This window comes from Lagopus muta, chromosome 1, assembly GCF_023343835.1.
Source record: "Lagopus muta isolate bLagMut1 chromosome 1, bLagMut1 primary, whole genome shotgun sequence".
Classification (NCBI taxonomy): domain Eukaryota; kingdom Metazoa; phylum Chordata; class Aves; order Galliformes; family Phasianidae; genus Lagopus; species Lagopus muta.
In genome coordinates, this window is record NC_064433.1 from 168,368,962 (window position 1) to 168,395,605 (window position 26,644).

At 44.8% G+C, this 26,644-nt stretch overlaps 2 protein-coding genes across 5 annotated transcripts in view; one reads left to right on the forward strand and one right to left on the reverse strand.

Moving 5' to 3' along the window:
• Positions 1-20,283, forward strand: part of WDFY2 (WD repeat and FYVE domain containing 2) — a 67,205-nt gene extending 46,922 nt beyond the window's left edge. The window contains exons 5-13 of the mRNA XM_048934697.1: positions 3,970-4,120; positions 5,985-6,097; positions 7,101-7,227; positions 9,021-9,126; positions 12,799-12,900; positions 14,007-14,137; positions 14,374-14,482; positions 15,646-18,614; positions 20,195-20,283. Coding sequence (XP_048790654.1) covers positions 3,970-4,120; positions 5,985-6,097; positions 7,101-7,227; positions 9,021-9,126; positions 12,799-12,900; positions 14,007-14,137; positions 14,374-14,482; positions 15,646-15,675 — 869 coding nt within the window. The 3' untranslated portion in view covers positions 15,676-18,614; positions 20,195-20,283. The remainder of the gene's footprint in view (positions 1-3,969; positions 4,121-5,984; positions 6,098-7,100; positions 7,228-9,020; positions 9,127-12,798; positions 12,901-14,006; positions 14,138-14,373; positions 14,483-15,645; positions 18,615-20,194) is intronic.
• Positions 20,284-22,662: 2,379 nt separating this feature from the next.
• DHRS12 (dehydrogenase/reductase 12) overlaps positions 22,663-26,644 on the reverse strand; it is a 30,940-nt gene continuing 26,958 nt past the window's right edge. For 2 of the 4 annotated variants that reach the window (XM_048934699.1, XM_048934700.1), the window contains exon 9: positions 22,676-26,227. In XM_048934699.1, the coding sequence (XP_048790656.1) occupies positions 26,088-26,227 (140 nt within the window). In that variant the 3' untranslated portion in view covers positions 22,676-26,087. Of the gene's footprint in view, positions 26,228-26,644 lie in introns of all 4 variants that reach the window. The other 2 variants (XM_048934698.1, XM_048934701.1) reach the window with 2 other exon arrangements.

Below are 26,644 nucleotides of genomic sequence, written 5' to 3' on the forward strand. Positions count from 1 at the left end.
CTAAAGCACTAATTGTGTCTTAAAAAGCCAGTTGTATGTCTGCCAAATAGTCTGCTGGTGCATGTGCATAGGCTGTGCTTTACTCTTGGCAGGAGTCTGTGGCCAGATCTGGTGTCATGCAGCCAGGACATGGCTGGCATGGTGCCTTGAAAGTTTTGTTGCAAGGCTGTGCCTGGAGTTGCAAAACCTCTTTCTTGAAAGGGATCAAAACAAAGAGGTTAAGTTTGTGGCACTGTAATTCAGTACTTCATGGCAAGTTATGGGACATTGACCTCTCACAGGAAATAACTTCTTTCTTTGCATGAAAAAGAATGGCTTCTGCTTTACCTCCTACTCATTTTTGTTTATTATTTGCAAGATTATTCCACTCAGTAGGATTTCTGGATCTATTTCTGCCCCATGCCATTTGCAGCCTCCCCATTTCAGGAGTGTCCTCTGTCTCCTTTCAGGCCAGCTCACGCCACCTCCTTATTACTGCTCTCCCTGTGTACAACCTCTTCTTTTGGACTTTTCTTGCACGTTTTGGACTTCTCTGTGCATCCCCTTTACCTTGAATGCTCACAGTCCATCCCTTTTCTTTGTTACTACTAAGCCTATTTTCTCCAGGCATGGCCCCTCCATCTCTCCGGTTTGCTCTTTGCCCAATGCTTGCTGCTGCCTTCTCTTAGGAATATAATTGTCCTGCTTGCTCTTACCTTCCCTCTGCAAATGGACCTGAATCTTCCTCTTCTCTGCTGCTTCTCTGTGTTCCCTATCCCATAATCTTCCCCCACATGTGGGTTCCATTCTCTGCTGGCCTGCTGCTTGCTGTGACTTTTCCTGTACCATGGCAACAGCTGCCCTCCATTCCACTTCTCCTTTGTGCTGTTGCTGCACTGAGCAGTACTGGAAGTGTTTTCTCCACCTTTGTCTGCACACAAACAGTGTGCAGTCAAGCCTTCTATGAATGAAGGACCGCCATCTTCTTGCTACTTCATGTCTCTGAGTCTATACTAATCCTAGGGCCAAGAATTCTGTCTTGCCCTACTGTCAACTTCTGCAATTTTTCTTTAAGCCTCACGTGGATCACATTCTCTCTAAATGCCAAATGACTTCCTGCCTGCATTTGTCCTTTCTTTCTTCCCCAGCTTAGGTGACCTCTACCAGGCTTTCACTTGGTTCATATATTTCTGACATCAGTGTGTGTGGTGGCACCAGCTAATGTGTGGGCAGCAGTGCTGAATTTGGGAGTTCTTTTTGGGGAAGGAGGATAAGCAAAGTTATCTCGTGTTCCACTTCCACCACAAGATGTGTGCATTTCTTTAACATCTTCTCCTTCAAAAGCAGAGCAAGAATTGCCTCACCATCCACGTGCTGTACTTCTAGCAAAAGGTCCTGCTTTGTAGAAGAAGCATTAGCAGCAGATATCTGAACATGAGTTGCAAGCCAGCCTAACTGAACATTTACCAACATCAGTGCCGAGTCAGTAATGATGGTAACGAACACTGGATATTTGCAAAGTATTTAGTGTGATGGGTCCCACAAATTTCTTGAACACCTTGTTAAACTTCATGAGGTTTCTGTGTCTATTTTTGGGCTCCTGGGATGAGGAAGTCCTGGAGCAGGGCCAGTGAGGGACTGCCAAGTTGACAAGGGAGGTGGGACATGTGGTGTGTGAGGAGAGTCCAAAAGGGTTGGTTTTGCTTGGTGTTAAAAGAAGGCTGAGATGAGTCTGACAGTGGTCTACAGCCACACAATGGGAGGGTGGTGAGGCAGTGCCACATTGCTCTTGGAGGTGTACGGTGAAAGGACAAGAGGCAGCAGGCAGAGATTGCAACACAGAAAAAAAAATGTTTTGATTAGATAGCAGGGATTTTTGTTTTTCAAAATGAGGGAGGTCAAACGCTGGAGCAGGTTGTCCAGAGAGCCTGGCACGTCTCCATCGTCAATAAAGGGAACATCTCTGGGCAGGCCTTGAACAGCCTGATCACAGCGAGCTTTGCAGTCCTGTGGCACTGCCTCGGCCTGTCTGCAGCACTGTTGGGGCACACAAGCCCTCAGGACATGTTTGTGATCCCATTGGGTCCTTGCATCAGCATGGATACCGGCATGGCCCCTTCTGCAGTGCCCCACTGCACTGACTGGCTCATGCAGGTGCTTGCAGGAAGACCAACAGATACATGAAGCCCTGCATTAGTGCAATGGGGATCATTGAGATTCTTACCCAGCAAAGAAATCTGAAGGTAGAGAGATCTGTTTGAAAGCCTCGTATTCTTTTTAACATAACTTGTTCCGCATTGTAGAGTTTGATCACGACTCTCATCTGCGCTTTGTATTTGTGCAGGGTAGACAGCAATCTTTCCATATTGTTCTTATTGAACTTCTCTGCATTTCAAACAGAGGGTTTGGAGTGGTTGTTATGCTTCCAGAGATATTTAATGCTTCCAGTGTGTCAGCGTCTACACTAAGAAACGCAAACAGCCCTCTTTGTGCAACACGTGTTGCCGAGTCTCAAAACAGCAATAAAGCAGCAAGCTGTGGATTGAGGAGCACGGCAGGCGCTGTTCACTTACAGCTGGGGATAATTCTGTGTGTCTTTCAAGCCACTTGTTTTAATAAAAAGTCATCTCAGTCAGCCCTTCACAACCAAACCCAGTGGTCATTCATACAGAAATCCTTCTATACAAGCCTGGGTTCCATTGGTTTAATGAAAAGCTTTTGATGACTTTGTTTAGGTGGCAGCAGAAATTCATTCGTTCATCTGTTTTATTCATTTTGCCCAGCTGTGATCTTTTCAGTTTTTTTATTATTGTTTTCCATATTCTTTTTTAGCTGGTTCCCATGCAGATCTAAAGCTTCGTTTTGTTGTAGGTTGTGCCTGTGCATTACTCCTCCTTCCACTGAGGTACCACGATCCATGGCCAGATCCACTGGAGCTGGCTGTGTGCTGCTTCATGAGAATCTGCTCTGCTGTCTAAAAACCAGCTCAAAGCAGATCTAAATACAACCTGGAGTGTTTTCCACAATGGCAGCTTTGTGGATTATGGTACAGTGATGGAAAGAAGACTTGTGCTATCTCAGAAGATGGATGGCTCCTGTAGGCATGCAAGGAATGAATTACAAGGGCTACTCCAAAAAGTAACACCTCCTATTTTATTACATTGGCCCACAGTGTCAAAGGTGAATGTTGGCTGGATGGAAGTACAGGTTGAACCTCCCCACCAATATTCCATTCCATGTTGTTGCTGTGTAACAGATGGCAGCTGAGGGGCAGTCTGACAAAATGACATATCAAAAGTGTGTATGAAGCAAAGGTGTGTCACTGAATTCTTCCATGCAGAAAAAATGGCACCCACTGACACTCGATGCTTGCTGAAAGTTTATGGAGACCAAACAGAGAGTGTGAGCACAGTGAGATGGTGAGTGGTGCATTTCAGCAGTGAAAACAGCAATGCAAAAGACCAGCAATATTCACAGAATCACAGAATCACAGAATTGTAGGAGTTGGAAGGGACCTCCAGAGATCATCGAGTCCAACCCCCCAAAATTCTGGACAGGCATGCGCAGTTGTCATACTGCATAATGAAGAGAGTCTCAATCAGCTCATCCACACAAATCAGCAAACGGTGGTGACTATGTTGAAAGATAATGTTTTGTAGCTGAGAATTTGGTCTACAAAACAGTGTTATTGTGCTCTTTGTAGTTGTTGTCGTTTCCATGGAAATAAATAGGAGGCGTTACTTTCAGAGCAGCTTACATCAATTTTGATTCTCTCCTTCCTCAAGCCAGTGTTTAAAATTCAGGGGAGGAACCTTACTTACATGGTAGCTCAGGTCAGTAGGATTATTGAACACCATTTTCTTCTATAGGAAAGAGTGAGCAGACGACGAAGGAATGGCAGAGCTGGCTGCAAGGGGATGGCATTTCCAATGGTCTGCTGCCCGTGTGTTCTTTGCCGTGTGACTACTTGTCTGTCTGCTTAATTTTCAGCTCATCAAAGCAGGGTCATCATGATTCTGTTTGTCCTGGAGATGGAGTGGGTGCTGAGCACCGGCCAAGACAAGCACTTCACCTGGCACTGTTCAGAGAGCGGCCAGCGGCTGGGAGGCTACCGCACCAGCGCGGGGGCCTGCGGCCTGCAGTATCCTTTGCTGAGCCCTCCGTGTTGGCGCTGCCCTTTGGCCCTTAAACAACTTCTTTGTTTGCTTTTGGTTTGTTTGGTTTTATTTCTAACTGTCTTCCAACATTTGTGCCCTGCGTAGGTTCAGTGTTTTGTGAGAAACTGTTCTCTAAAGCCAATGTAAAAAAAAAAACAACAAACAGAAACACACAAAACAACTGTCCGCTCTCCTTGCTTCGTCTCTTTAATGCGGGGTGGCATATTTAGGTCTAAGCGAAACAATGGGCAATCTGCAACCTGTTGTGGTCTGCCATTGTAATAAATAAGGACAGGGCCTTCGTTTTAAACATGCAGCATGTTCTTTTTTTTTCTGAGAAATGACGGTAACAAAGTAGGTCAGTGATCAGGTCAGTGTGCATTTGTGCACGATGGGAAGAATTAAATGGCTTTAATATCAAATAATCAGCACTCGTCCTTCACTCTGGAGCAGCCCACTGTGCACTGGGAATTTGAGCTAACTAAAGAATAAATGGCTCCAGAAATGGCACTCAAGTGCCTTATTCACCTAGAGCTGCCCCAGCTGCCTAGCAATAAAAGAAATATTAATTCAGCTTTATTGCAAATGAAAAGGGATGTGGAAAAGTATGAGCTCTTAGGCTGGAAGCAGGGGTTAGCGTAAACAGACTTTTTAGTGGCCCATAGCATATGTGGTATAGATGATATGTGTTGTGCTACTTTGCAGGAAATGAGACTGCCTCAGAATTAAATAAGTGAAGTATATGGCCTTGCATTGTAATCTCAGGCTGAATGAAGGGCAAACTGATCTAAATGGTCTACAGGGTGAACTCCATTTTTAGTTAATTTTCTGAAGAGCATAGAAAGTGCAATGCAGGAGTTTGTTCTGCCTTTCCTAAAGCTCCCTAGAGAGGCAGACTGCTGCAAGAGGTTCCAAATTATGGAGGACTTTTTAATTTGGGTCATCAGATCCTGCAGGTGGAGGGCAGGGGTGAGGACAACCTTTGACAGATACTGCAGAAAAACTTAGCAGAACCTGGGATGTGGGTTTTTTTCCCTAACAGTTCATGTGTGCACTTGATCAGTTGAAGCAACTTTTCCTTAAATAAGCAATAAGTAATCTAAATGTGCAATTAAATCAAATGAAGTCAGAATCTGTTGAGATAGATGGTTCCTGTAGGTGGATGTTACTCCATTTAGAATATGGTGTATGGTACATCTGATGTAGCCAACATTTGCCTAATATGCCATGAAAGGTAGATTAGTTTTTGCATTATGACCAGGTTGCCACCAAATTGGTATTAAAAAAAAATTAAGGAGATAGAATCATAGGCTCATAGAATCATAGAATGGCCTGGATTGAAAAGGGCCATAATGATCGTCTAGCTTCAACCCCTCTGCTGTGTGCAGGGTTGCCAACCACTAGACAAGACAAATTCTTCTGGAGGACTTCTGTGACATTGGGTAGTGTTCTGAGAAAAGATGGGAGTTTTGTTCGTATACTTAAATATAATGAAGAGGTTGAAAACCGTTGTTTTCAACACAGGGAAAGAGGAAGAATGAACACTATCCAACTTAAGCTGGAGATACTGGGGAGATGAGACTTCTCATTGATGGCAAAAGGCTTATTGCAAGGTTTTGTAACTTTGTTTTTTTATTTTTTCTTTGCTGTTTGGGTTAACTCGGGGAGACTGCATTATTGATATGAACAGCTATGACTTTAATACCTAAAAATACGCTGTTTATCTCCTTGAGACTAGAGTGCTATTCACAAGGTTGTAGAACGCTCATGTTAAAAGAATTAACAAGCCATTAAGAGTAATGCATAGCTTGTGTAAACAATGTGTGTTCCTCAGCATTTATACATCAGATTTGATGTGGAAACCCGGCATGTGTTTGTTGGTGATCATTCTGGGCAAGTAACCATACTCAAATTAGAGCAAGAGTCCTGCAGCCTGGTGACGACATTTAAGGGGCACACAGGTAAGGCTTGAGGAGGAGACCCTACTTGGTTCTTCACCTGTGCTCAGCATCAAGGTGAATCCTATAACTATATATCCTATAACTTATATCCTGTGAAACAGGAGCGTGAAAGGGAGATTAAACTGTCACTATGAGTCAGGAAAGCTTGTTCTTTATTGAGGAAAACAAGAAAGGGATCAAACTTTCGAAAAGTGTAGTAAATGCCATAGATAGTAAATGCCATGATCAGTAGCTCATTAACACAGAGTGAGGATAAAAGTCTCAGTAACTCTGGGGGGAAAGATGCTTCCTAGGGAAAGACCCACATGGGTGGATACTATTGCCCAAGTGGGTTAGGTGTATCTTGGATGTGCTTATTGGGGATGCTGGCTGATTGCTTCACTACTTGGACTTGTGCTCCATCACACTTTAAAACAGCAGCCCTGGGATGTGAGCTTGCCATGTAATGGAAAAAATGGTGGACACTGCTCAGCATCTTCTCTTTAAATCCCTCCTCTTTGACTGCGTGTTTGTAGTTCAATCACAAGGTCGTTCAATCCATGTGCTAAGGCACTGTGAAGATGCCCATAATCATAGAATCATAGAACGATTTGGGTTGGAAGGGACCTTTAAGATCGTCTGGTTCCAACTCCCTGCTATAGGCAGGGACACCTCCCTCTAGATCAGGTTGCTGATAATATTCCCCACTTGCTTCTCTTCTATAATAAAATCTCTCTCCAGGGGACGATGGAGATGAAAAGCTGTGCAATCACACTGTGACCATCATATGGTGGCTTTCTGCTGCCCATTCTGCCCACACGAGGCTACAGAAGGGCAGAGCATGGCTTCAATAGGATTTCTAGGCTGCTGCTTACCAAATGGCCAGTACGGTGGCTGCATGGCCCTTGCTAGAGAGACCCACATTTTTCATCACTCTTTTTTTTTTTTAAAATAATGTTTAAGTATGTATCAATACGTTAAGCTACATTCTGTAATTAATTGTTCTATGAATCTCCTATTTCAGGTGGTGTCACTGCTCTCTGTTGGGACCCAATACAGAGAGTTTTGTTCTCAGGCAGTTCTGACCATTCCATTATAATGTGGGATATTGGAGGAAGAAAAGGAACAGCCATCGAGCTGCAAGGACATAAGTACGTTCAAAGCCCTTCCTCCTGTCCCATGTGGAAGCAAAAATAGTCCAGAGGTTACAGTCTTCACATGGCTTTAGCTTGTATGTGTGACTCCCCTTGGTCTTCATACAGTGAGAATAAATGGCTTACAGCAAGTTTTTCAGCATCCAGACCACAGGCTGATGTGATAGTCTTCAAAAGGTAGTGAAAGAAAGCACAGTTACCTATGGTCCAGAGTGTGTTATGTGAGAGTCTGCACCTCAGTTGGAAAGGAGGGGTCCACAAATGAGAACAGCTGGAGGGAAAATTCCTTCCTTTTTTAGGTGTCAGGTTTTTTCTTTCCTTCCTTCCCCTAGAGGGAGCATCAGGCTTGGACAATTAGTCCCGTTTTGCTGCATGTTAACCATGTGTTTTCCATCTCACTTTACCTGCAGCCTGAAATATAAGGAATGTTCTTTACCCATATGTGCCTGCAGCATCTCCTTAATGCAAAGAGGCTTCATCTTTGCACATACAGACCACACATTTGCTTAGTACAATAGATGTATTTGAAGAAGAGTAATCTTCTTCTGGACATTGAGTAAATTAGAGTGTCACTAGCTGTGATGACTCCCAAGCCTTTTAAATACTTACAACAGGTTTTCGGTGCATTGACAGAGCGTATATGAGGGAATAGCATGCCAGGCTCTGATTTGAAGAGGCAAAATTCCATGGCCGTTTTGGTCTGACAGTGTTTACAGCTTCTTATGTATTCATACATTTCTCTTGAGTGATGCTGCACTCTGCTGGACATTTTTGTTGGGCCGCTGGGATTTCAGAGTGCTGCAGAGCTTTTGTGAAATCCCCAGATCATCCTCATACCGTAACACTGATGCTAGCTAATGCACCCCTGCTACACTTATTACTGTGGAAATTAGATCTTTTAGTATGAAGTTAGCATCTGGATCTTAATCCATAGCATGGCTGGTGGCTGGCTCAGTGTAGTATAGAGGCCTGATGGCAGTGGGGACCAAGAAATGTTCCAATTATTGGTGACATTAGAGTCAGCAGGTTGGGTTTAAGCTGTGTTGTTTTTCACTTGCAGCTTTTTGTTTAAAAGAGGGAAAATAAACTAAATCATCTACCTTACCTTGGGAAGGCTTAGAAACAATTTACCAATTCCTGTATTATTTTTATAATGCTTATTAGTGCTAAAAGAAAAGATTCAGTGGTTCTTTCGCGCTTCATGTCTAGATGTTGCAGAGATTTACCAAAATCAAGTGTTGTTATTAACATACTGAAGAGAATGTACCTTACTAAGGCTACATTTATGTACTCAGATGTGCTTTGGGAAAGCCCCTGAAGCTTCAGGTCTGTTTCGCCTTCCCAGCTCAACTCGCAGTTTCAGGAGCAGTGCAACCAGTTATCAGAACAGGTCCTTGATTTTGTGGATGTTGCCCAAGTGAGCAGCACTCTGGTTTTGGTTCCAACTGGACAGCAAAGACTCCAATTTGCTTCCGATAAATACCAAAAGTGCATTGAGAATGGGGGGGGGGAAAACATGCAGGCAACTGAATGATTTACATTGCCCAGAGAAGCTGTGGGTACCCCATCTCTGGAGGCACTCAAGGCCAGGTTGGATGGGGCCATGGGCAGCCTGAGCTGCTGGCTGGCACTGCCCATGGCAGGGGGTTGGAACTGGATGGGCTTTAAGGTCCCTTCCAAGCCAAGCCATTCCACGATTCCATGGTTCTTGATTCTTTATTGTATGTTTTGTCCTTACTTTTGTGCTAGCTTTAAATGGTTGATTAGTTACTGCGTTGTTTCTTTTCCAGCGATAAAGTTCAGTCTCTCTCCTACGCTCACCACACTCGGCAGCTCATCTCTTGTGGTGCTGACGGGGGAATAGTGGTCTGGAACATGGATGTTGAAAGACAGGAGGTAGGGGCACGATTCTTGCTGATTCTGTCTGAAGCAGTCTTGGGAAGTGAGTGGCTTTTCTAACGTGTGCAACTTTCAGTTAGAACAAGAACTTTTCAGCCATTAAAAATGTTGTTGGATATGCTCCAGTTCTTACACAGCAATTATGCCATGCCTTTGATAATATGGTACAGGGGAAATTATCTGGCAGAAAATGTGTATTAAGTAGGCTGTAAAATGGTTTCTATCCTTTACATTACTGCTCTGAAGGTGTCCTCTAAGGATGTGAGATGTTCTGCTTTATTTTTAAGGACATCATGAGAAATGCTGTCATTTCAGAGGTAAATGGATGGTTTGATAATTATTGGGATTTTTGTTAAGAAAACAAAACTAGGAAGTTCTTTGTTATCTCTGGAAATGTGCAACCCAGTGTTGGTTTCTCCTTTATTCTTGCTGAAAAGACATTTATTTGTGGCTTCACTCTCACCTGCTACTACTGGGCCGTGCTACCCTTTGGTATAGCCATATGGAAGGGGGTAGATGACAGCGTTGCTGATACAGACAGCAAGATTTCACTTACACATTCCCAACCACCTTGGTGCTGTGTGGCCAATGGATGCAAGCAAGTGCAAAATGTACCCCAAGTCTTTGTGCTGTGGGAAGAGCCTCCTCTCAGCAATTTTGAAGACCTGACTCAGCAGGACGAGCGAGAGAGTCAGGCTCCAGTCCTAGCCCTGAACATGGCAAATCCTGGTAAAATCTCTGCATGGGGGTAACAGCTTTTCCTAATGCTCTGCCCTATTTCTGTGGGTGGGCGCTGAGGCCCTGAATACCCCTGGTGGGTCACTTGGGGCAAGGTTACTGCCAGCCAAGTGTGGGGCTGTGGCTGGGAGAGATGCATTGGAAACACACGTCTGGGTACATCCCTTTACTTGCTCCTTCTAGTGCGTAGTGGGGAAGACCACTGTAATTAAGATTAGAGAAAAGCAAGGAAGGATAAGGGCAGCAAGTTTTTCCCAGCTGCTTTTGGCAACACAATCTGTAATCAGCTTTGCTGCTTCTCCACGAAGGTTTTGGTCTCCCTGGGTTGTGCACGTCTCCCTTGAGCAAGGAAAAAAGATAAGTGGAAAATTGGATTTAAAAACCTACTCAAACAGACCTAAGCAGGAACTGAGCTACTCTTGCTCCCTTTTTTTTTTTCCTGTGAATTAGCATTCCATTTAGCTCTCTTTAATTGCTAATCTAATGGCCGATTATATCATCAGCTCCAAAAGTGAAACAAAAGCAGAGTGGGTTTCTCCCTCCCAACAGATGTTTCCTTTTTGCTGCAGCCTGAACATCCAGAAATGGAAAACTTACTTATTGGCAGCCTTCAAAAGACTGCACTAAGGGTTAAGACTGGTTGGTTGCAAAAGAGACAGCAATAATGTGAGAAGGCTGGTTAAAAAGTGGAGGGGAAGTATAATGAGCTACAGGAGGGCTTAGCAGCAGGTGCTGATGTGTGTGGTGCTGACTATGGCAATGTGGGCTCATTCTTGTTATCCATAGAGCAGCAGGGCAACCACTGTGTTAAACCACCTCTAAAACATGAACCCTTGAGATGTGATTATCAGATACTTGGATGTTGGCTTTGCTACTTTTCCCCTTATATAAGTGTTTTTCCCCCCCCCCCCCACTGGATGTGTGCTGTCTTCAGTTTGATATGAGATTTTCCCACGTCTCTGCGATTGCACTGGAGTGAATTATGCCATTTTGTTGCTTGATTCCTTATTTTTATCTATTTTTAAAAAGCTGTGAGAAGAAAACATCTGAAAAATGCTGGAAGCTGTGTTTCTATTTGACTACAAAGCAGTTCCTTGTCACAAGCAAAACATCTTCATGAGTACTGTTCAGATGCAGATCTGTAGACATTAATCTAAAAGACTGTTGTGGATACAAAAGACAGGGATTTGCCCCTACAGTATGAACAGCATTCAAAGTAACTGACAGAACAAGCTGAAGCTCAGAGTTGACTGAGTTTATTGCTGGGGGTCAAAACTGCCATGGGATCTGAGGGTCTCCATCCGCCTTCCCTTATCTTTGTCTGGCTTTCATAGTACTTTTAATTCTCAATCTCAGCTGCATTTCTTGCCTTTTTAAATGACAGTGTGGAAGAAGCCAAATGCAGTTTATTAATGGGGCTTCCTCACTTTGAACTTGACTTGGTATTTGTTTAATTTTGCTCAGTTGGAGCTGGGTAGGAGCATGCTGAGGCAGCGTTGGGAGGGTTGTCCCTCTCTGGGGATGGGACAGACCTGCTCACCAACACCGCTTTGGGCTGAACCCTTGTCCTTGGGATCTAGTGCTGCTGGTGAAGTGAGAAGAAGTCATCCCCTGTCCAAGAACTCCTGCCAAGCCCAAATAGGACAGATGGATGGACAGACAGATGGAGAAGGTTCAAATCATAGAATCATAGAATTTTTGAGTTGGAAAGGACCCTTAAAGGCCATCTGGTCCAACTCCCCACTGCGCTGAACAGGGACACCTACAGCTCCATCAGGTGCTCAGAGCCCCTCCAGCCTGTCTGCAGGGATGGGGCATCCACCACCTCTCTGGGCAACATGTGCCACTGCCTCACCACCCTTATTGTAAAAAACTTCTTTCTTATATACAGTCTGAATTTCCCCATTTTCCCTTGTTGTATCACAAGAGACCCTACTAAAGAGTCTGTCCCTTTCCTTCTTACAGTCCCCTTTAACACCAAAAGGTCGCTCTCAGCTCTCCCTGGAGCCTTCTCTTCTCCATGCTGAACAGCCCCAGCTCTCTCATCCTCTCCTTGTAGGGGAGGTGTTTCATCCCTTGGATCATTTTGGTGGCCGTCTGGAAATGCAGGAACCACGACTCTTGGAGTCTCGCGTCCAAAGCTGTGTTTCCTGAACTCTGTGGGGAGAAGCACTGAATGTCCACCAGCAGGCACGTGACAGGGGACCCAAGTGTAGGGGAGGAGGTCATTCTCTTCCTCCACAAGCCCTCCTGCCATTTCAGGCATTTCCTGAGCTCCTTCAGTGTCTGGTGAGAGTGCTTCCCTGCAGGGAATCCATCCTTGCTACTCTTCACAGCAAAACCTGGCTGCAGGAGGGAGAAAGGCCTTTAATATTTTCTTTATATTCTTTAAATCTTTTTACCCACTTCATCCACAGCATGAGTGCAAATCTACACATGGAATTAGGAAACAGAAAGCTTTCCTTTCATCATCTGTATGTGAAAGCAGGGAAAAAAGGTGTTTTGGGTTTCAAGCTTCTTCAGAACCTCATTTGCCTGCCTTGTCAGATTTGCAGCACAGATACCTCTGACAGCAGGAATGCCTCTTGGAGTAGCTTGGATACTGGAAGTACTGATTGCCTCCAGTGCAGATGGTTAATGCTGTCCAGACAAGATATACATTTGTAGATACTAAGTTCCAAACTTGAAGAGGCTGGAGAGGCTTATTTGTTCCTGAGTTATTTTTATGGACTTACAATCAGACTCTGCTTTATGTGGTGGATGAGAAGTGTTCCTCCTGCATACCTTCACCTTGATCGGGTAAAATGATCAGTGGGGAGTTGTAATCAAGTTGAGCTGACCACATTACTGCACTCCATCACATCTTCCTTATCCTGTCCCTGGGTTCCGGTGGAAGTTGTTTCTCATCTCCCCCACCTGTGTGTGTTGCAGACCCCTGAGTGGCTGGACAGCGACTCCTGTCAAAAATGTGACCAGCCTTTCTTCTGGAACTTCAAGCAAATGTGGGACAGTAAGAAAATAGGCCTCAGGCAGGTTTGTATGGACCCTTTGCTGTGTTAATATGATACAGTTAGGCTCCTTCTCTCTCACAGTATGTTATGGGAGTCTTTTTTTCCTATAAAGGCTTGAGAACTTTCTCTTTGTTCTAGCAATAACAGGACAGTGAGCTCCCCTTAATGATTCCTGCTCATCGGAAGCAGAACATTTTTGTCTTTTTTTTTCTTTTTAATTTTGACAGCCTGTCCCAATAGCAAATGTAAAAAAAGTGTATGAGTCTGAGCTGAGTAAATTGTTTTGGGGCTGTCTGTAGCTTTAGCCATGTGGGATTTTGCTTATTGTCATCTGAATCTGTTGTAGAAAAAAATTTGCAGCTAATTCTTGGAGATCGTGCTGGAACTAAAGCTGTTTTTAATGGGCTTGGGTAAACATCTGTAACTGTTTAAGCTGTGTTGGAAAAGGCTAACTGTTCTGCTTGGAATACTGCTGCGCATCCCTGCCCAACAGGAAGGGGCTGTGGATTATGGTCTGGGAGAGGGGCATGAAAAGGCAGGAAAGGGTGACCTCTTGGGCCCTGAAACAGGTGCCTGGGTCACAGTTAAGCTGCCCTTTCCCCTTTATTTAATGGTGGCTTGTCACCACAGGGCCTGTCTCTCCTATGACAGGCATGGCAGCCCTTTGGTCCTATGCAGTCAGCGTGTGAGAAAACAGAATACAGGTAGTATCAGAATGCAGGAACGATGGTGCTGAACAGTGGCTGAAAATGGCCAGCAGGGTTGACTGAGATGATCAGGCCATGTGTATTTGTACTTGGACAAAGAGGCTGAGGTGAGGCTCTGGAGTTATACCAGTGTACCCTGTCCTACTTTGAGCTGACGTATTTTAATACGATACCTATTGCTCACTGGGGGTGTAGTCCCTACTCCCCCAAAGAGAGACTCAAAAGATGGACATGGCTAGGAGAAGGTGGGTGTACATGAAGATGAGCATTTTCCTTCATCTCCCATAGGAAGAATAGCTTTCCTTTTTGCTGCAGCCTCAGCTGAGCCCTGCGAAAGTGAGGTGGGAGAGCTGGGAGCCGAGCAGCGACCCGTCCCCGGGCTCATGGCTGAAGATGTCCTTTCATGTGTTGTCTCCCACAGCATCACTGCCGCAAATGCGGGAAGGCCGTCTGCGGCAAGTGCAGCTCCAAGCGCTCCTCCATCCCGCTGATGGGGTTCGAGTTTGAAGTGAGGGTCTGCGATAGCTGCCACGAGTCCATAACGGATGAGGAGTAAGTGTGGGCGCCGAGCAGCCCAGAGCTGCAGTGGGACAAAATGCCTGTAACTGGGAGGGCCTGAGTGGCCCGAGTGGCTGCAGGGTTGGGAAGCGAGCAGCCATTGGGTGGTCCTGGGTCCCATTAGCAGAAGTCCCATCAGTGCATAATAGGTCAGCGCTTGCTTCAAATGCTTGTTTCCTTGATACCTGGCAGCTGTGGTTTTTTTCTGATTTGGGATCTCTTTCTTCAAGGCGGGCGCCCACAGCTACTTTCCACGACAGTAAGCACAACATAGTTCATGTACACTTTGATGCCACTAGAGGATGGCTGCTGACCTCGGGGACAGACAAGATTATTAAGGTAGGAGGGAGGAGATTGCTCTAGCTTTTGTACTTCATTCCTTCTTCTTCTTCTCCCATGGGAATCCATGTATGTCCTAGCTACCATTCTCCACACTGATCTCTCTCACACCAACTGATACGCTTCTGCCCAAAAAAGACCACAGGGATCTTGGTCTGTAAACCCAAAGGGATGGGGACAAGACTAGCCGAGTCAGTGCTAACAGTGCCCTTCCCATAAAGAGCACAAAACAGCTTTTTGAAGTGGCTGATGTAGTTTGTGAGGCCAGGTTAACAAATGGCCCACAGATGTCAAAACTCCATGCAGAGAAGTAGCTAAAATAATGAATAAGTGTATAACAAGACTTTAGCAATTACAAACAACAACAGTAGAATCATAGAATCATAGAATGGCCTGGGTTGAAAAGGCCCACAATGCTCATCTAGTTTCAACCCCCTGCTATGTGCAGGGTCACCAACCACCAGACCAGGCTGCCCAGAGCCACATCCAGCCTGGCCTTGAATGCCTCCAGGGATGGGGCATCCACAGCCTCCTTGGGCAACCTGTTCCAGTGCGTCACCACCCTCTGGGTGAAAAACTTCCTCCTAATATCTAACCTAAACCTCTCCTGTCCCAGTTTAAGACCATTCCCCCTTGTCCTACCCCTATCCACCCTTGTAAACAGTCATACCCCCTCCTGTTTATATGCTCCCATCAAATATGGGTAGGCACCAATGAGGTCTCCCTGGAGCCTTCTCCAAGCTAAACAAGCCCAGTTTCCTCAACTTTACTTCATAGGAGAGGTGCTCCAGCCCTCTGATCATCTTAGTGACCCTCCTCTGGACCCCCTCCAAGAGTTCCACGTCTTTCTTGTGCTGGGGGCCCCAGGCTTGGATGCAAGAAAAGATCTACCTTGTAATTGTGTTACAACTGCTAATCACACAAGTTAGCAATATGCTATGGGGTTTTGTAGCTTAAAACCAGATATTAACCTGGCTTATAAGGAGTAAATGTCAAGTGACATGAGTGTTGGAAAACGAAATTAAACTTTGGACCTGGTGCATCCCCCTCTGGGCACGTAGCCTCCCTTAAAAAGAAATTAAAAAGTGCAAATTAGTTTTATATATTACGTTGTTATATTTCACCACTACTCACCATGTTATGACATGTTGTTGTATTAACAGCTGTGGGATATGACGCCAGTAGTGTCTTGATACATCAGTGGAACTTGAAGGGTGACACTTACAGAAGAAGCAGATTTCTTAACCCTAATCATTCTGCAGAAGATAGGTAATGCCGGGCGCATATTGCGGATGAGAAAGGAACTCATGTGTTTACAACAATTTATGTCCTCTGCTTGATCAAGGTTGAACATTTGCACGAAGACTCTTTCCATTTATTCTCAAAATACACAAGAAGGTATTTTTTTAACTAACGGTTTGTACGATCTGACTTCAGTTGTCTTGAGTTTGTTTGGAGAATCCGTGTGCAGTGCAGTTTTTAGTTTTTATACATCATGATGTCAGGATACTTGCTGCTTTGTACCGAGGGCTGTCGGTTGGTGTCTTACCCATGTCAGTTTCCAGTGTAAGGCAGTCGGCTCTCCCCACCTGTGTGTTTGGGATGTTCCTGCTGACAATGCTCACTTCAGCAGAAGAGCTCCAGGCACGACACTGTGCCTTCTGTGGTCACATCGCCAAGCATCTGATGGACTTGCAATTTCTACCAAGGGCTCTACCACCCTCTTATCCTAGCAGACATCATCTGGAGAGCGTTCTGTTGTTTTGTTGTAGCTAAAGCATGGCTTCCTGCCACTTTCCTTGCTGCACCAGTTGCAAAACCCGGGGGCCAGGTTGCTTAGCAACTTATTTCTACAAAAGCTGAAATAGTTTTCCAGCTCGGAGCATCAGAAAGAGCACACGGACCTGCTTGCAGTCTGATGAGGCTGAGGAGGATTCAAATGAAATTACTGGCAACAACTTTCAGGAGTGTGTGCAGGGGAGTGGGGGAGCAGATCTAAAACTGGTCTGGGGTTGAGAAGTCTGTTTTACCTCTACCTCTACCTTGTGCAGCAGCATTTCAGCATTTGTACCTGTCTGTGTTGTTGAACATGAATTTGATTTTCCTGTTTTCCATACGTTTAGTCATATTTATTTTTTAAGATGCCGATGATGTTTTTATTAATTTCCTCTCTAGATCAGAAACTGATATTGCTGAACAACACTTATTGTCCTGTTGTCATATTTGGCAGTTTCTTTTAAGAATAAAGAAGTATTTAAAAAACCTGGATTGACCAAAGTTATCCTTTTAAAAGGAAAGTGTCAGGATGGAAAAAGAAAAGCAAAACTTTTTTTGCTAGATCTGTCTTAAATGAAGAGTCATCTCTGGGTTCCTCTAAATCCATTTTGCTTTTTAACACTCTATTGACAATACTCTTGCTCTGCAGGCTGAGTGTTCCTGTATCTCCTATTGATGCAGGGCTGCTGTTGGTCTTTGTGATGAAATACAGCAGTCAGCAGCACTCAGCCTTGCCCCCATTTTGCCCTTTGCTTCTCCCCTCTCGGTGGGAGGTTGTGGTGTTTACCACCATAAAGCACGCTGCTACACAGAGAAGAGCTGTACGCCTTCACTGGGAGAGAATGCAAAAAAAAAAGAAAACAGAACAAAAAAGGTAAGTGCCATTCATAACATTAATCTGAGTCTGAGGAGCTGCCTCCATGAAGGCAAATTCTTCAGGGAAAATTCTTTTTTTTTTATACATCCTGTAAATGGTGTTCAAGCATTCTGCAGCTGTGTTGTCTGAAATGATGCCACCCCGGCTTTCCTGGCTGTACAGCCTGTTGTTGGTTCCCCTCTATGCAGCAATTTTTTTAAAGCACGTTTTCAAACATATTTCACATCTCACTAAAAAGACTCACTTTACTGCTGAAACGTTACTAATCTTTAAGCCCTCCTACTTTCTTTCCTGGAAATTAGATGCTTGTTTCCTCTTGGAAGGCATGCAAGATGAGTGAGTCTACTGCCAGGATTTCATTCCAGCTGGAGAAGGTGTGTAAAACTATGCTGGCCTATGCTGTTCCACATTACCCTGGGCTCTAGGCTTTTTGGCCAGAACTTGCTCTGCTGCCACAGAGAGTAATTCACATGGTGGCAGAAACTTGAGAGCGCTCAAGTAATCAAGTAATCAGTGTTCAGCTCTGTTCCTGATGAGCCATAATGGCTACAACAGGGCCTGGGCCCACAGCATGAATTGTGCTTAACATCAGTGGAGCTCAGAAGTCTGCAAGCTGAGGATCTGCTCGGTGAATGCCCAGCCCTTCAGGACACATCTTATTCAAACTAAAGTGAGGAACTCCAAAGATGACCAAATTTTGGAGCAAGGTATGTTTTAACTCCTGTGGTAAATTCTTGTCCCCATCTTCTCTTCCCAAGGAGCTGTGGTTTCAGTGTTGCTTATGGGTAGATATTGGGTATATGAACCCATTTTGCAAACTTTCCCTTGCTGTTTTTTCTGCATAAACTACCTGGAGGGTTATTTGGGTTTAACTTGATGCCCTGTTACCTTGCAGCCCCAGGTCAGACTGGTCGTGACTTAGAAAATGATACAAGCTGAAGAGAAAGCTGGGGAAGAAAGAGAAGCATCTCTCTTACCTTCCTGTCTTGCGTGGCTGGTGTAACCATATCTATTTATTTTGTCTTCTAGATCAGAAAAAAAAAAGGATCCCTATTGCCTGGTCCTTTTCTTTCAATTATAACTGTCAAATAACAAACGTAAGCTGTTTTTATTTATTGTATTACTGGGGGAGGGCACAGTGCTGTGTCTTTTGGTACAGATGTAAGCCATACGCTTCACCCACATGGACTCAAACAAAAAGCTTCTCTTCCCCAGGGCTGCTGAACTCCAGCAGCAAGCTTTTAGTGCTACATCCTGCTGTGCCAGAGGGCATACAGACAATGCTGGCCTTCCCCTGCTCTTGATTTTAGAAAACTTGGTTTTCATTTCTCTCTTATCTGGTGTCTCTGCAGGGGAAAAAGCTGTGCCCTTCAGAGAACCTACGCACCTGGCTTTCAATGGAGTGGAAACTATAGTGTTCATGCAGGTGGTGAGGAAGGCGTAGGTCACACAAATAGCCACACAGGCTTCAGAAGGAAGGTAAACATGAACATCTATCTGGTGGGTGGCAGCCCTGCCCAGAGCAGCAGGGTTGGAACTGGATGATCTCTGAAAGTCCCTTCCAACCCAAACCATTCTGTGGTTCTATGATTCTATGAAAAGAACGTGGGCAGTGCAAGGATAGTACTGATGGTCCTTCTGGAGCAGGAGACGTAACACCAGGGTTAGAGATTTCGAAACAGGAGAGGGCATAACAGGAGTCAAAGTCTGTCAGTCAGAATAGCCCCAGATGGTGGCATTGCTGTCCTCATCTGCTCTCATTCCTGTCTGTTGCTACTGCAGTGAAGCCCAGTTGACCTTCTGCCTTGTGGACGTCAGCACATTGACTCCTGGCACATTGAAAGTGATAACAGCTCTTCACCTGAGAGTGTGGCATGAATATGCCCTGACCTGTGAGAAGGAGAGATGCATTCCCTTTGCATGGCTTGGCTGCTGATAAGAAGATGGATGGCCAGACACACAAAAAGGATTGTACACGATCCAAAAAAATGCTGTAGGAAAACGAAAAGTTAACTTCATGCCTGCTGAGGGTATCACAGTTGGAGAGGAATAAGCAACTTCTCCCCCAGCTGTATCTAGAGCTTGGCCAGTACAAGACAGATGTGGATGTACTGGAGAGAGTTCAGCAAAGGGCCATAAGGATCATGAAGGGCCTGGAGAACCTCTCCTGTGAGGAGTGGCTGAGAGAGCTGGGGCTGCACAGCTGGAGAAGAGGAGGAGACTCAGGGGGATCTCATCAATGTCCATAAATCTCTGAAGGGAGGGTGCCAGAAGCCAGAGCCAGGCTCTGTCAGTGGTGCCCCAGTGCCAGGACCAGAGGCCATGGGCACAAACTGGAGCACAGGAGGTTCCCTCTGAACACCAGGAGCCCTTCTGTGCTGTGCAGTGACAGAGCACTGGCACAGGATCACAGAGGCTGTGGGGTCTCCTCCTTGGGGATCTCCCAGAGCTGCCTGGACGTGGCCCCGGGCACCCTGCTCTGGGTGTCCCTGCTGGGGCAGGGGATGGAGTGGAGGCACCCAGAGGGCCCTGCCAGCCTCAGCTGTGCTGTGCTTCTGTAATTAAAAGTCCACTTAACATCTTCACTTACTACATGGCTTAGAAAAATACTGGGGCTACTAAGTAGTTAAAAAATGTAGTATGTGTCTGTTTTTGCTATTGACAAAAGAATTTGTGTCAAAACAACCAAAATTCTGTTGTGTAGTCCATAGGAGGTAGTTGTGCAGCAAGTGGCTTTGCAGGTGCCTGTCCTTTCCAGGGGGCCCCACTGAGCAAATACGATGTTTTCAATCAGTGTCTAAAACTGTTTCCATATGTGATGATAGCAAGGAGCAGTAAGAACAGACCTGAACCTCTTTCAAGACGCATTAACATGCTGAGTCCCTTTAGCATTGATCTTTTGTGAGGAAGAACAGGATCTCCTCTTCAGAATCTCACACGAAATTTGGCAGGAAATCTTTGCCCTTCAACATAAACAAACAAAACCAGACGTTCTAAGATCTCAGTTTCAGCATTTAACTCTGTGTAGTTACATGTGACTTTTCCATACGTTTTCTCAGTTTGTAGGAATTTTGTGACTTGTCTTTGGCCATCTCCGAAACATTGGACAACACTGTGCTGCTAAGAGCAGAAAGAAGTTGAGTTCAAGGACATTCAACTTTCAGACAAGGGGACACTGAACTCGAAACAAAGTGATAACAAGAGAGCCCAGTCTGCCACCAAAATGTTTGCAAATATGTATATAAAATTAAATGGAAATATCAGAACTGTGCAAAGCTGAACTACCCTCTGTCCTAGCACTACCAGTTTACCACAGCCCACATCAGGATCCAGAAGCCACAAGTTGTGCCAGTGATGAGGTGTGAGATTGAGCCTATGAAGATCTCCCTTTCTTGTCCTTTGTTTTAATGCTCATCTAGCCTCAACTTTCTGGAGCTTTGCACAATTTTTCCATCCCTGCTTACTCAGTGAGGCATCACTGCAGATGCCAACCAAGTACAAACGGGGTTGTAACTGGGCAGGGCTTCCCTGGGACGTGAAGGACCCATTAGCACCTCTTCTTTGTCCTGTCACAAGCAGTGTGGCTGCCACCACCAGTCAATCATTGAAGTTTCAGCAACAAGGAGTACATGAACTTGATTTAACTTTAGTAATTACAACCACTTTCAAAATAGTTTCTTGAAGCTTTCGGCACTGTTTTTGATGTTGAGTAAAAACTATTTCCCCTTTGCCCACTCTGCCTGGAGCTTGTACCGCAGATGTAGCGCTGATGGACATGGTTAGCGGGCATGCTGGGATGGGCTGATGGTTGGACTCAATGATCTCAGAGGTCTTTTCCAACCTTAACAACTCCGTGATCAGATCAGAAGTGTGTGAAGTTCACTGTCTTTCAGAATCTGGGGACTTTGCAGGGAAAATCCTACTAGCTTTTGCTGGGGTCGGTGTTTCCAGGAGCATTGCTCAACAATGTGACCATCTTTTCCTGCTAATTGTCTTGTAACAATTCCCACTTCTGTTCCTTTACATATCTAACCCTCTCAATGGAACTGAATAAATAGTGCCAGTTGACTGGGGTATTTCCATCAGTTCCTGGCTGTTTTCCTTCTCAATGTCTACGTTGATTTGTAACAAGAAATTCAGGTTGCCGAGTTTCACCAGTCTCATTCATCTGTCTGGTCAGGTGGTTGGCACAGAACTGACAACTGTCCCATGAGCAAACAGTGTCACTTCTTTTCAGTGTACCAACCCAGCAGTGTGTCAGCAGGCTGGCTGGGTAGCGAGCTAACTGCCCAATCTCCTGCCTCATCCCATAGCTTCCTTTTTGCCTTTCAGTTCTAAGAGCTTCCGAACTGTGGATTCTCAACTCCTGCAGTATCTGAAAGCAATGGGAAAATGACCAAGAAGACTTTTGCAAGGAAAACCATCGCCTCCTAGCAGCTCGCTGCAGTCTCTACTGGCTCTCATTTTACGTCTCCCACTCCTCCAGCACTTTATTTGTGGGTACTCCTGCCATTGCTGGCACAGCAAGCTCTCAGGCTGAAAACCCTTTGACCAGGCTGTGCCTCTTGGTAGGCTGCACATTAGATTCTGCCTTGACAGAGAGCAAGAGCCATTGGGTGGATGGTGATCAGCCCTAATTTAGTATAAGTAGTACCTGGTGTCATCAGAAGGCATTCCTTTTGTGGGGAGTGTGACAGAGCAGCACGCACAGTGAATGGAAGAGCATGGGTAGAAAGGAAGTGTGGATTAAACTATTTTGTAGCTGTCCTCCTCCACTGAAGTCAATGGCCACCAGGTTGTCATCTGAAACTGACCTATTTGGCAATAGCATTGTGCACTCACTAGCTAAACATTAGTGAAAACAAGTACTGCTCCTAATATTAGGCCTTCAAAAAATGCTCTAGCATTCCAAAGATACAGTAGTTGACTGAATTGAAAATGGAGAGGCCCAGGACTGTGTTCCACCAAATAAGCTTGTGGTACTAATAGGAATGGGAGGGTGGTTGGACTAAATGATCTTGCAGGTCATTTCCAACCTTGTGATTCTGTGATTCTGTGAAGTTCTTTACACTGAGGGTTTTTTAAGAGTTTACACTAAACTATAGGAAAACTCTTGCCTTTGAGCCCAAGTGCGGCATATTCAACATCACACCCGAATCCCATAGAGCAGGTGTGCATCGCAGTCCTTAACAGGAATTTGGACAGCCTTCTATTTCTGATAGTCTGTCACTGGGTGCCATTTTACTCGTGCCTCTAGGACTTGTATAGGTGATACTAAATGTATTTGCTTAGATGCAGGTACAATTTATGCCAACTACATTAAAACAAAGCATCTCGCTGGCTTTACGGCTTTGTACCTCATTTGCTCTTGTGGTAAAGGGTGAATAAAGCTTAACTGGAGACATAATAGCAGCACTGTGAGAGGTTCCAGATTTGGTTTCTAATTGCTGACCTGTATTTAATGTTATTTAAAATTGTAAGGGCTCTTAAACTGCAATATCTGTCTCTTTTTTCACATTATAACCAAACTTTGATTAAAGCAGTTTTATGGTTTTATTTCCACTGTAAGCAGTGACTATAACGAAAAATACAGGATATATTAATAAACTAGTAAAGAATGTACATTTAATATATGTTAAAGAGCACTTTGGGTTATTTTATGAACTATTTAAGTATCATTAAGTCATTAAACTTTTCTTCTGCAGAGCTGTGAAGCAACTTGACTTAAACACTCAAGTATATATTGTTTTTATTAGCTTTGCAGCTACTAGACTGAGAAATGCAGTTACTACTTAAGCCTTTCAGTCAGGCTTTTGTTTTCAATAGCTGTAGTTCACAGAATCACAGAATGGCTTGGGTTGGAAGGGACCTTAAAGCCCATCCAGTCCCATCCCCCTGCTGTGCGCAGGGCTGTCAGCCAGCAGCTCAGGCTGCCCAGGACCCCATTCAACCTGGCCTGCCCAGAAAAGCTGTGGATGCCCCATTCCTGGAGGCACTCAAGGCCAGGTTGGATGGAGCCATGGGCAACCTGAGCCGCTGGCTGGCACTGCCCTGAGAGGGGATTGGGACTGGATGGGCTTTAAGGTCCCTTCCAACCCAAGCCATTCTGTGATTCTATGATTATGTCTTCAAAAAAATGCTGTCATTCCAAAGATTCAGTAATTGACTGAATTGAAAATGGAAAGGTCTGATCCGGGACTGTGTTCAACCAATTTTTTGGGAAACTCGATTATGTGAAGTAAACATAATGTGTTCCTTGCCCATCAGTCATCGTAGAGAGCTCCAAAGAACACCTGTGGTATTTTTATTTCTAGTTCTTTTGACGTATCACACCGATCCACAGTGATGTGTAGAAACAGTAGTGTAGTTTTTGGGGGTTTTGGATGCAGTTTGCCAGCAAGCACAGTTGGCTCAGGAGAAAAACATGTCACCGGGATTGCTGATAACAGTCTTGGCTTTGCAGTACATTTGTAGTATAAAAGATAAAGATAATCCCACTAGAATGTCTTTGTTATGAGCTGGTTATCTTCACAGTCATTAGAAAGAAGCAGAAATGTAAGGGCTTCTTAAACTAGATCCATTAAATCACTGTAAAGGAGCTTGTTTTCTCTCTACTGATTTAGAGTGAGAATTCCAGTGAGTAATTCTGCAGATCAGGTAAGACAGATTCTACCTTCTGTGTCTACAAATAAAACAGTTCCAGGCAAAATTCTCTTATCAGGAGATGGAGTTCTCTAAAGCCTGTGCCTCCCATTTTCCCTTTCCCTTCGTATTCCATTTGTTATGATAAAGCAATTCCCCAATCTTTCACAGAAATGGCAAGCACGTACAGCTTAGTATGCTATTTGTTTTCCTGCCCAGAGTCATGGAGCCATTTCTCTGCTTCCTGAAGGGGAGGGATCCAACTGTGTCTGGGTGTGGAATGTGTTAAAGCCTCCTACTTCATAGTGTCTTGACATAAACAGGATAATATTCAGTCCTGGCTCCATAAAGTAATGTGGAAAGCATTTGGCAGCGTTCCTAAATTCTTGCTGTTTAAACATGAAGAAGCAGATCATTTCTGCATACCAGCACTGATTTATAGAAACTGAAGACTGTGCAGAATCCTTCCATTTAAACTAAGCAAGTGATGCAGGAGTTTCTGCATTCCCAGTGACACATTTGAGCCTAGTCATCTTCATATGCCGAAGGAAGCAACCACCCTGTCAAATACAGTGTTTAAATATCATTTGAAACTTTAACCATTTATTTCCTGAAGACTTCTGAAGGTACACTCCTCTGCATTTCTCTGTGTGCTACGTCCTTCAGAAGATTTTGGTTAACTTCACAAAGCTCGGAGCTGTCACTTGGGTTTCATTTTAATGCCTCCCAAATTTTCTGTCCAATTCAAAGACTGCATCCTTACTGTGTCTTCAGACAGTACGTGTGTACTCACAGTGGGTGAGACTCTCAGGAACAGAACAAATTTGCAGGGACCACCATTCCCCACAATGAGCACATCTGAATACAATTTATTTTTAACAGGCCTATGGTATCCTACCTCTCCTCCACTGAAGGTACACTACAGCACTGTTAGTAATTAAAAGCTTTGTGGTTATGCTGTATCAGCAGTGATGCTAAGATTATAGGATCAGTGGATTTTTTGAGTTGGAAGGGACCCCTAAAGGCCATCTGGTCCAACTCCCCTGCAACAAACAGGGACACCTACAGCTCTGTCAGGTACTCAGAGCCCATCCAGCCTGACCTTGGGTGTCTCCAGGGATGGGGCATCCACCACCTCTCTGGGCATCCTGTTCCAGTGCCTCACCTCTGTAAAAAAGTAGTAAAAAACCTCTTCCTCGTGTCCAATCTAAATCTCCTCTCTTTTAGTTTGAAACCATTTCCCCTTGTCCTGTCACAGCAGACCCTGCTAAAGAGTCTGTTCCCTTCCTCCTTACAGCCCCCCTTTAGGTACTGAAAGGCTGCTTTCAGGTCTCCCTGGCAGACCTTCTCTTTTCCAGGCTGAACAGTCCCAGCTCCGTCAAAAATGATCACCAGGAGAGGCGATCATTTTTGCTGCCCTCCTCTGCATGCACTCCAACAGGTCTGTGTCTCTCCTGTGCTGGGAACTCCACATCTGGATGCAGTACTCCAGGTGGGGCCTCACAGTGCAGAGCAGAAAGGCAGGATGAACTCCCTCGCCCTGCCAGCCACACTGCTTTGTAAGGATATGGTTGATTCTCTGGGCTGCGAGGGTCCATTGCTGGTTCATGTCCAGCTTCCCATCCACCTGTTCATTCAGGTCCCTTGCGATGGTGCTCCATGCTTACATCCCCCAGTTTGCACTGGTAGCAGAGGTTACCACAACCCAGGTGCAGGACCTTGCATATGGATTTATTGAACCTCAGGAGGTTCTCCTGGGCCCACTGCTCAAGGCAGTCTAGGTCTCTCTCAATGGCATCCTGTTCCCCAGGTGTATCAACTGCACCAGACAGCTTGGCATCATCTGCAAAACTTGCTGAGGGTGCACTCGATCCACTGTTCATTAATTAAGATGTTAAAAAGTACAGGTCCCAGTAATGACCCCTGAGGAACACCACTTGTAACTGATCTCTATCTGCACATCAATGCATAGATCACCACTCTCAAGGTATGGTCCCACTTCCTTGTCCACTGAACTGTCCACTCATCAAATCCATACCTTTCCACTTTGGAGAGAAGAATGTTATAATATTCTGTCCCTTTCCAATTTGGAGAGAAAGCTGTTATGGGGGACTGTGGCCTTTCTGAAGTCCACATAGATGACATCAGTGGCTCTTTCCTTGTCTACTGATGCAGTTACACCGTCATAAAAAGCAACAAAGTTGGTCAGGCAGGACCTGCCCTTGGTGAAGCCATGCTGGTTATCCCATATCATGTCCCTCTGTTCCATGTGCCTTAGCATATTTTCCAGGAAGATCTGCTCCATGATCTTTAGCAGCACTGAGGGGATCCTGGAGAAGTGGATTTGAACTTCTGGGAGAATTCTTCCAGCACCTCCATTAGCTTCTCCTCATCCCCTGGTGGGCTGTGGGTTCTTGCTAAGGGTAGGTGTGTAGGGACTGGTTGCCTGTCTGGAAGAAAGAAAGAAAGAAAAAATCTTAATAGGTTTATTTATCTACCTCTTCAAGCACAGAAGAGATTTTTCAGCTATGCTCTATACTAGTTATGTACATCTTCCAAACCAGAAATTAATTTCATTTGTTTCCTGGAACCAGAATAATTGGCCTTTCACACAGTATGACTCAGAGTGGTGAGTGAGATCTCATTTGCAGATGGATAAAGGAAGGCCTTGCTGTGGGGTTTACGCCTGCTCTCAGTCACTAGTTTGACTCCTGTTAGACCAGGAGCTTGTGACTATTCTTAAAGATAGAAGTTGCATTTTCTGCATCAGAAAGGGTTTTTCACTGTCTCCTGGGTAATGCTTCTAGTGCTACACAAATTTCTCAATTGGGACTCTGTAGTTTGGATTACTTTCTATCTTTAAAAGC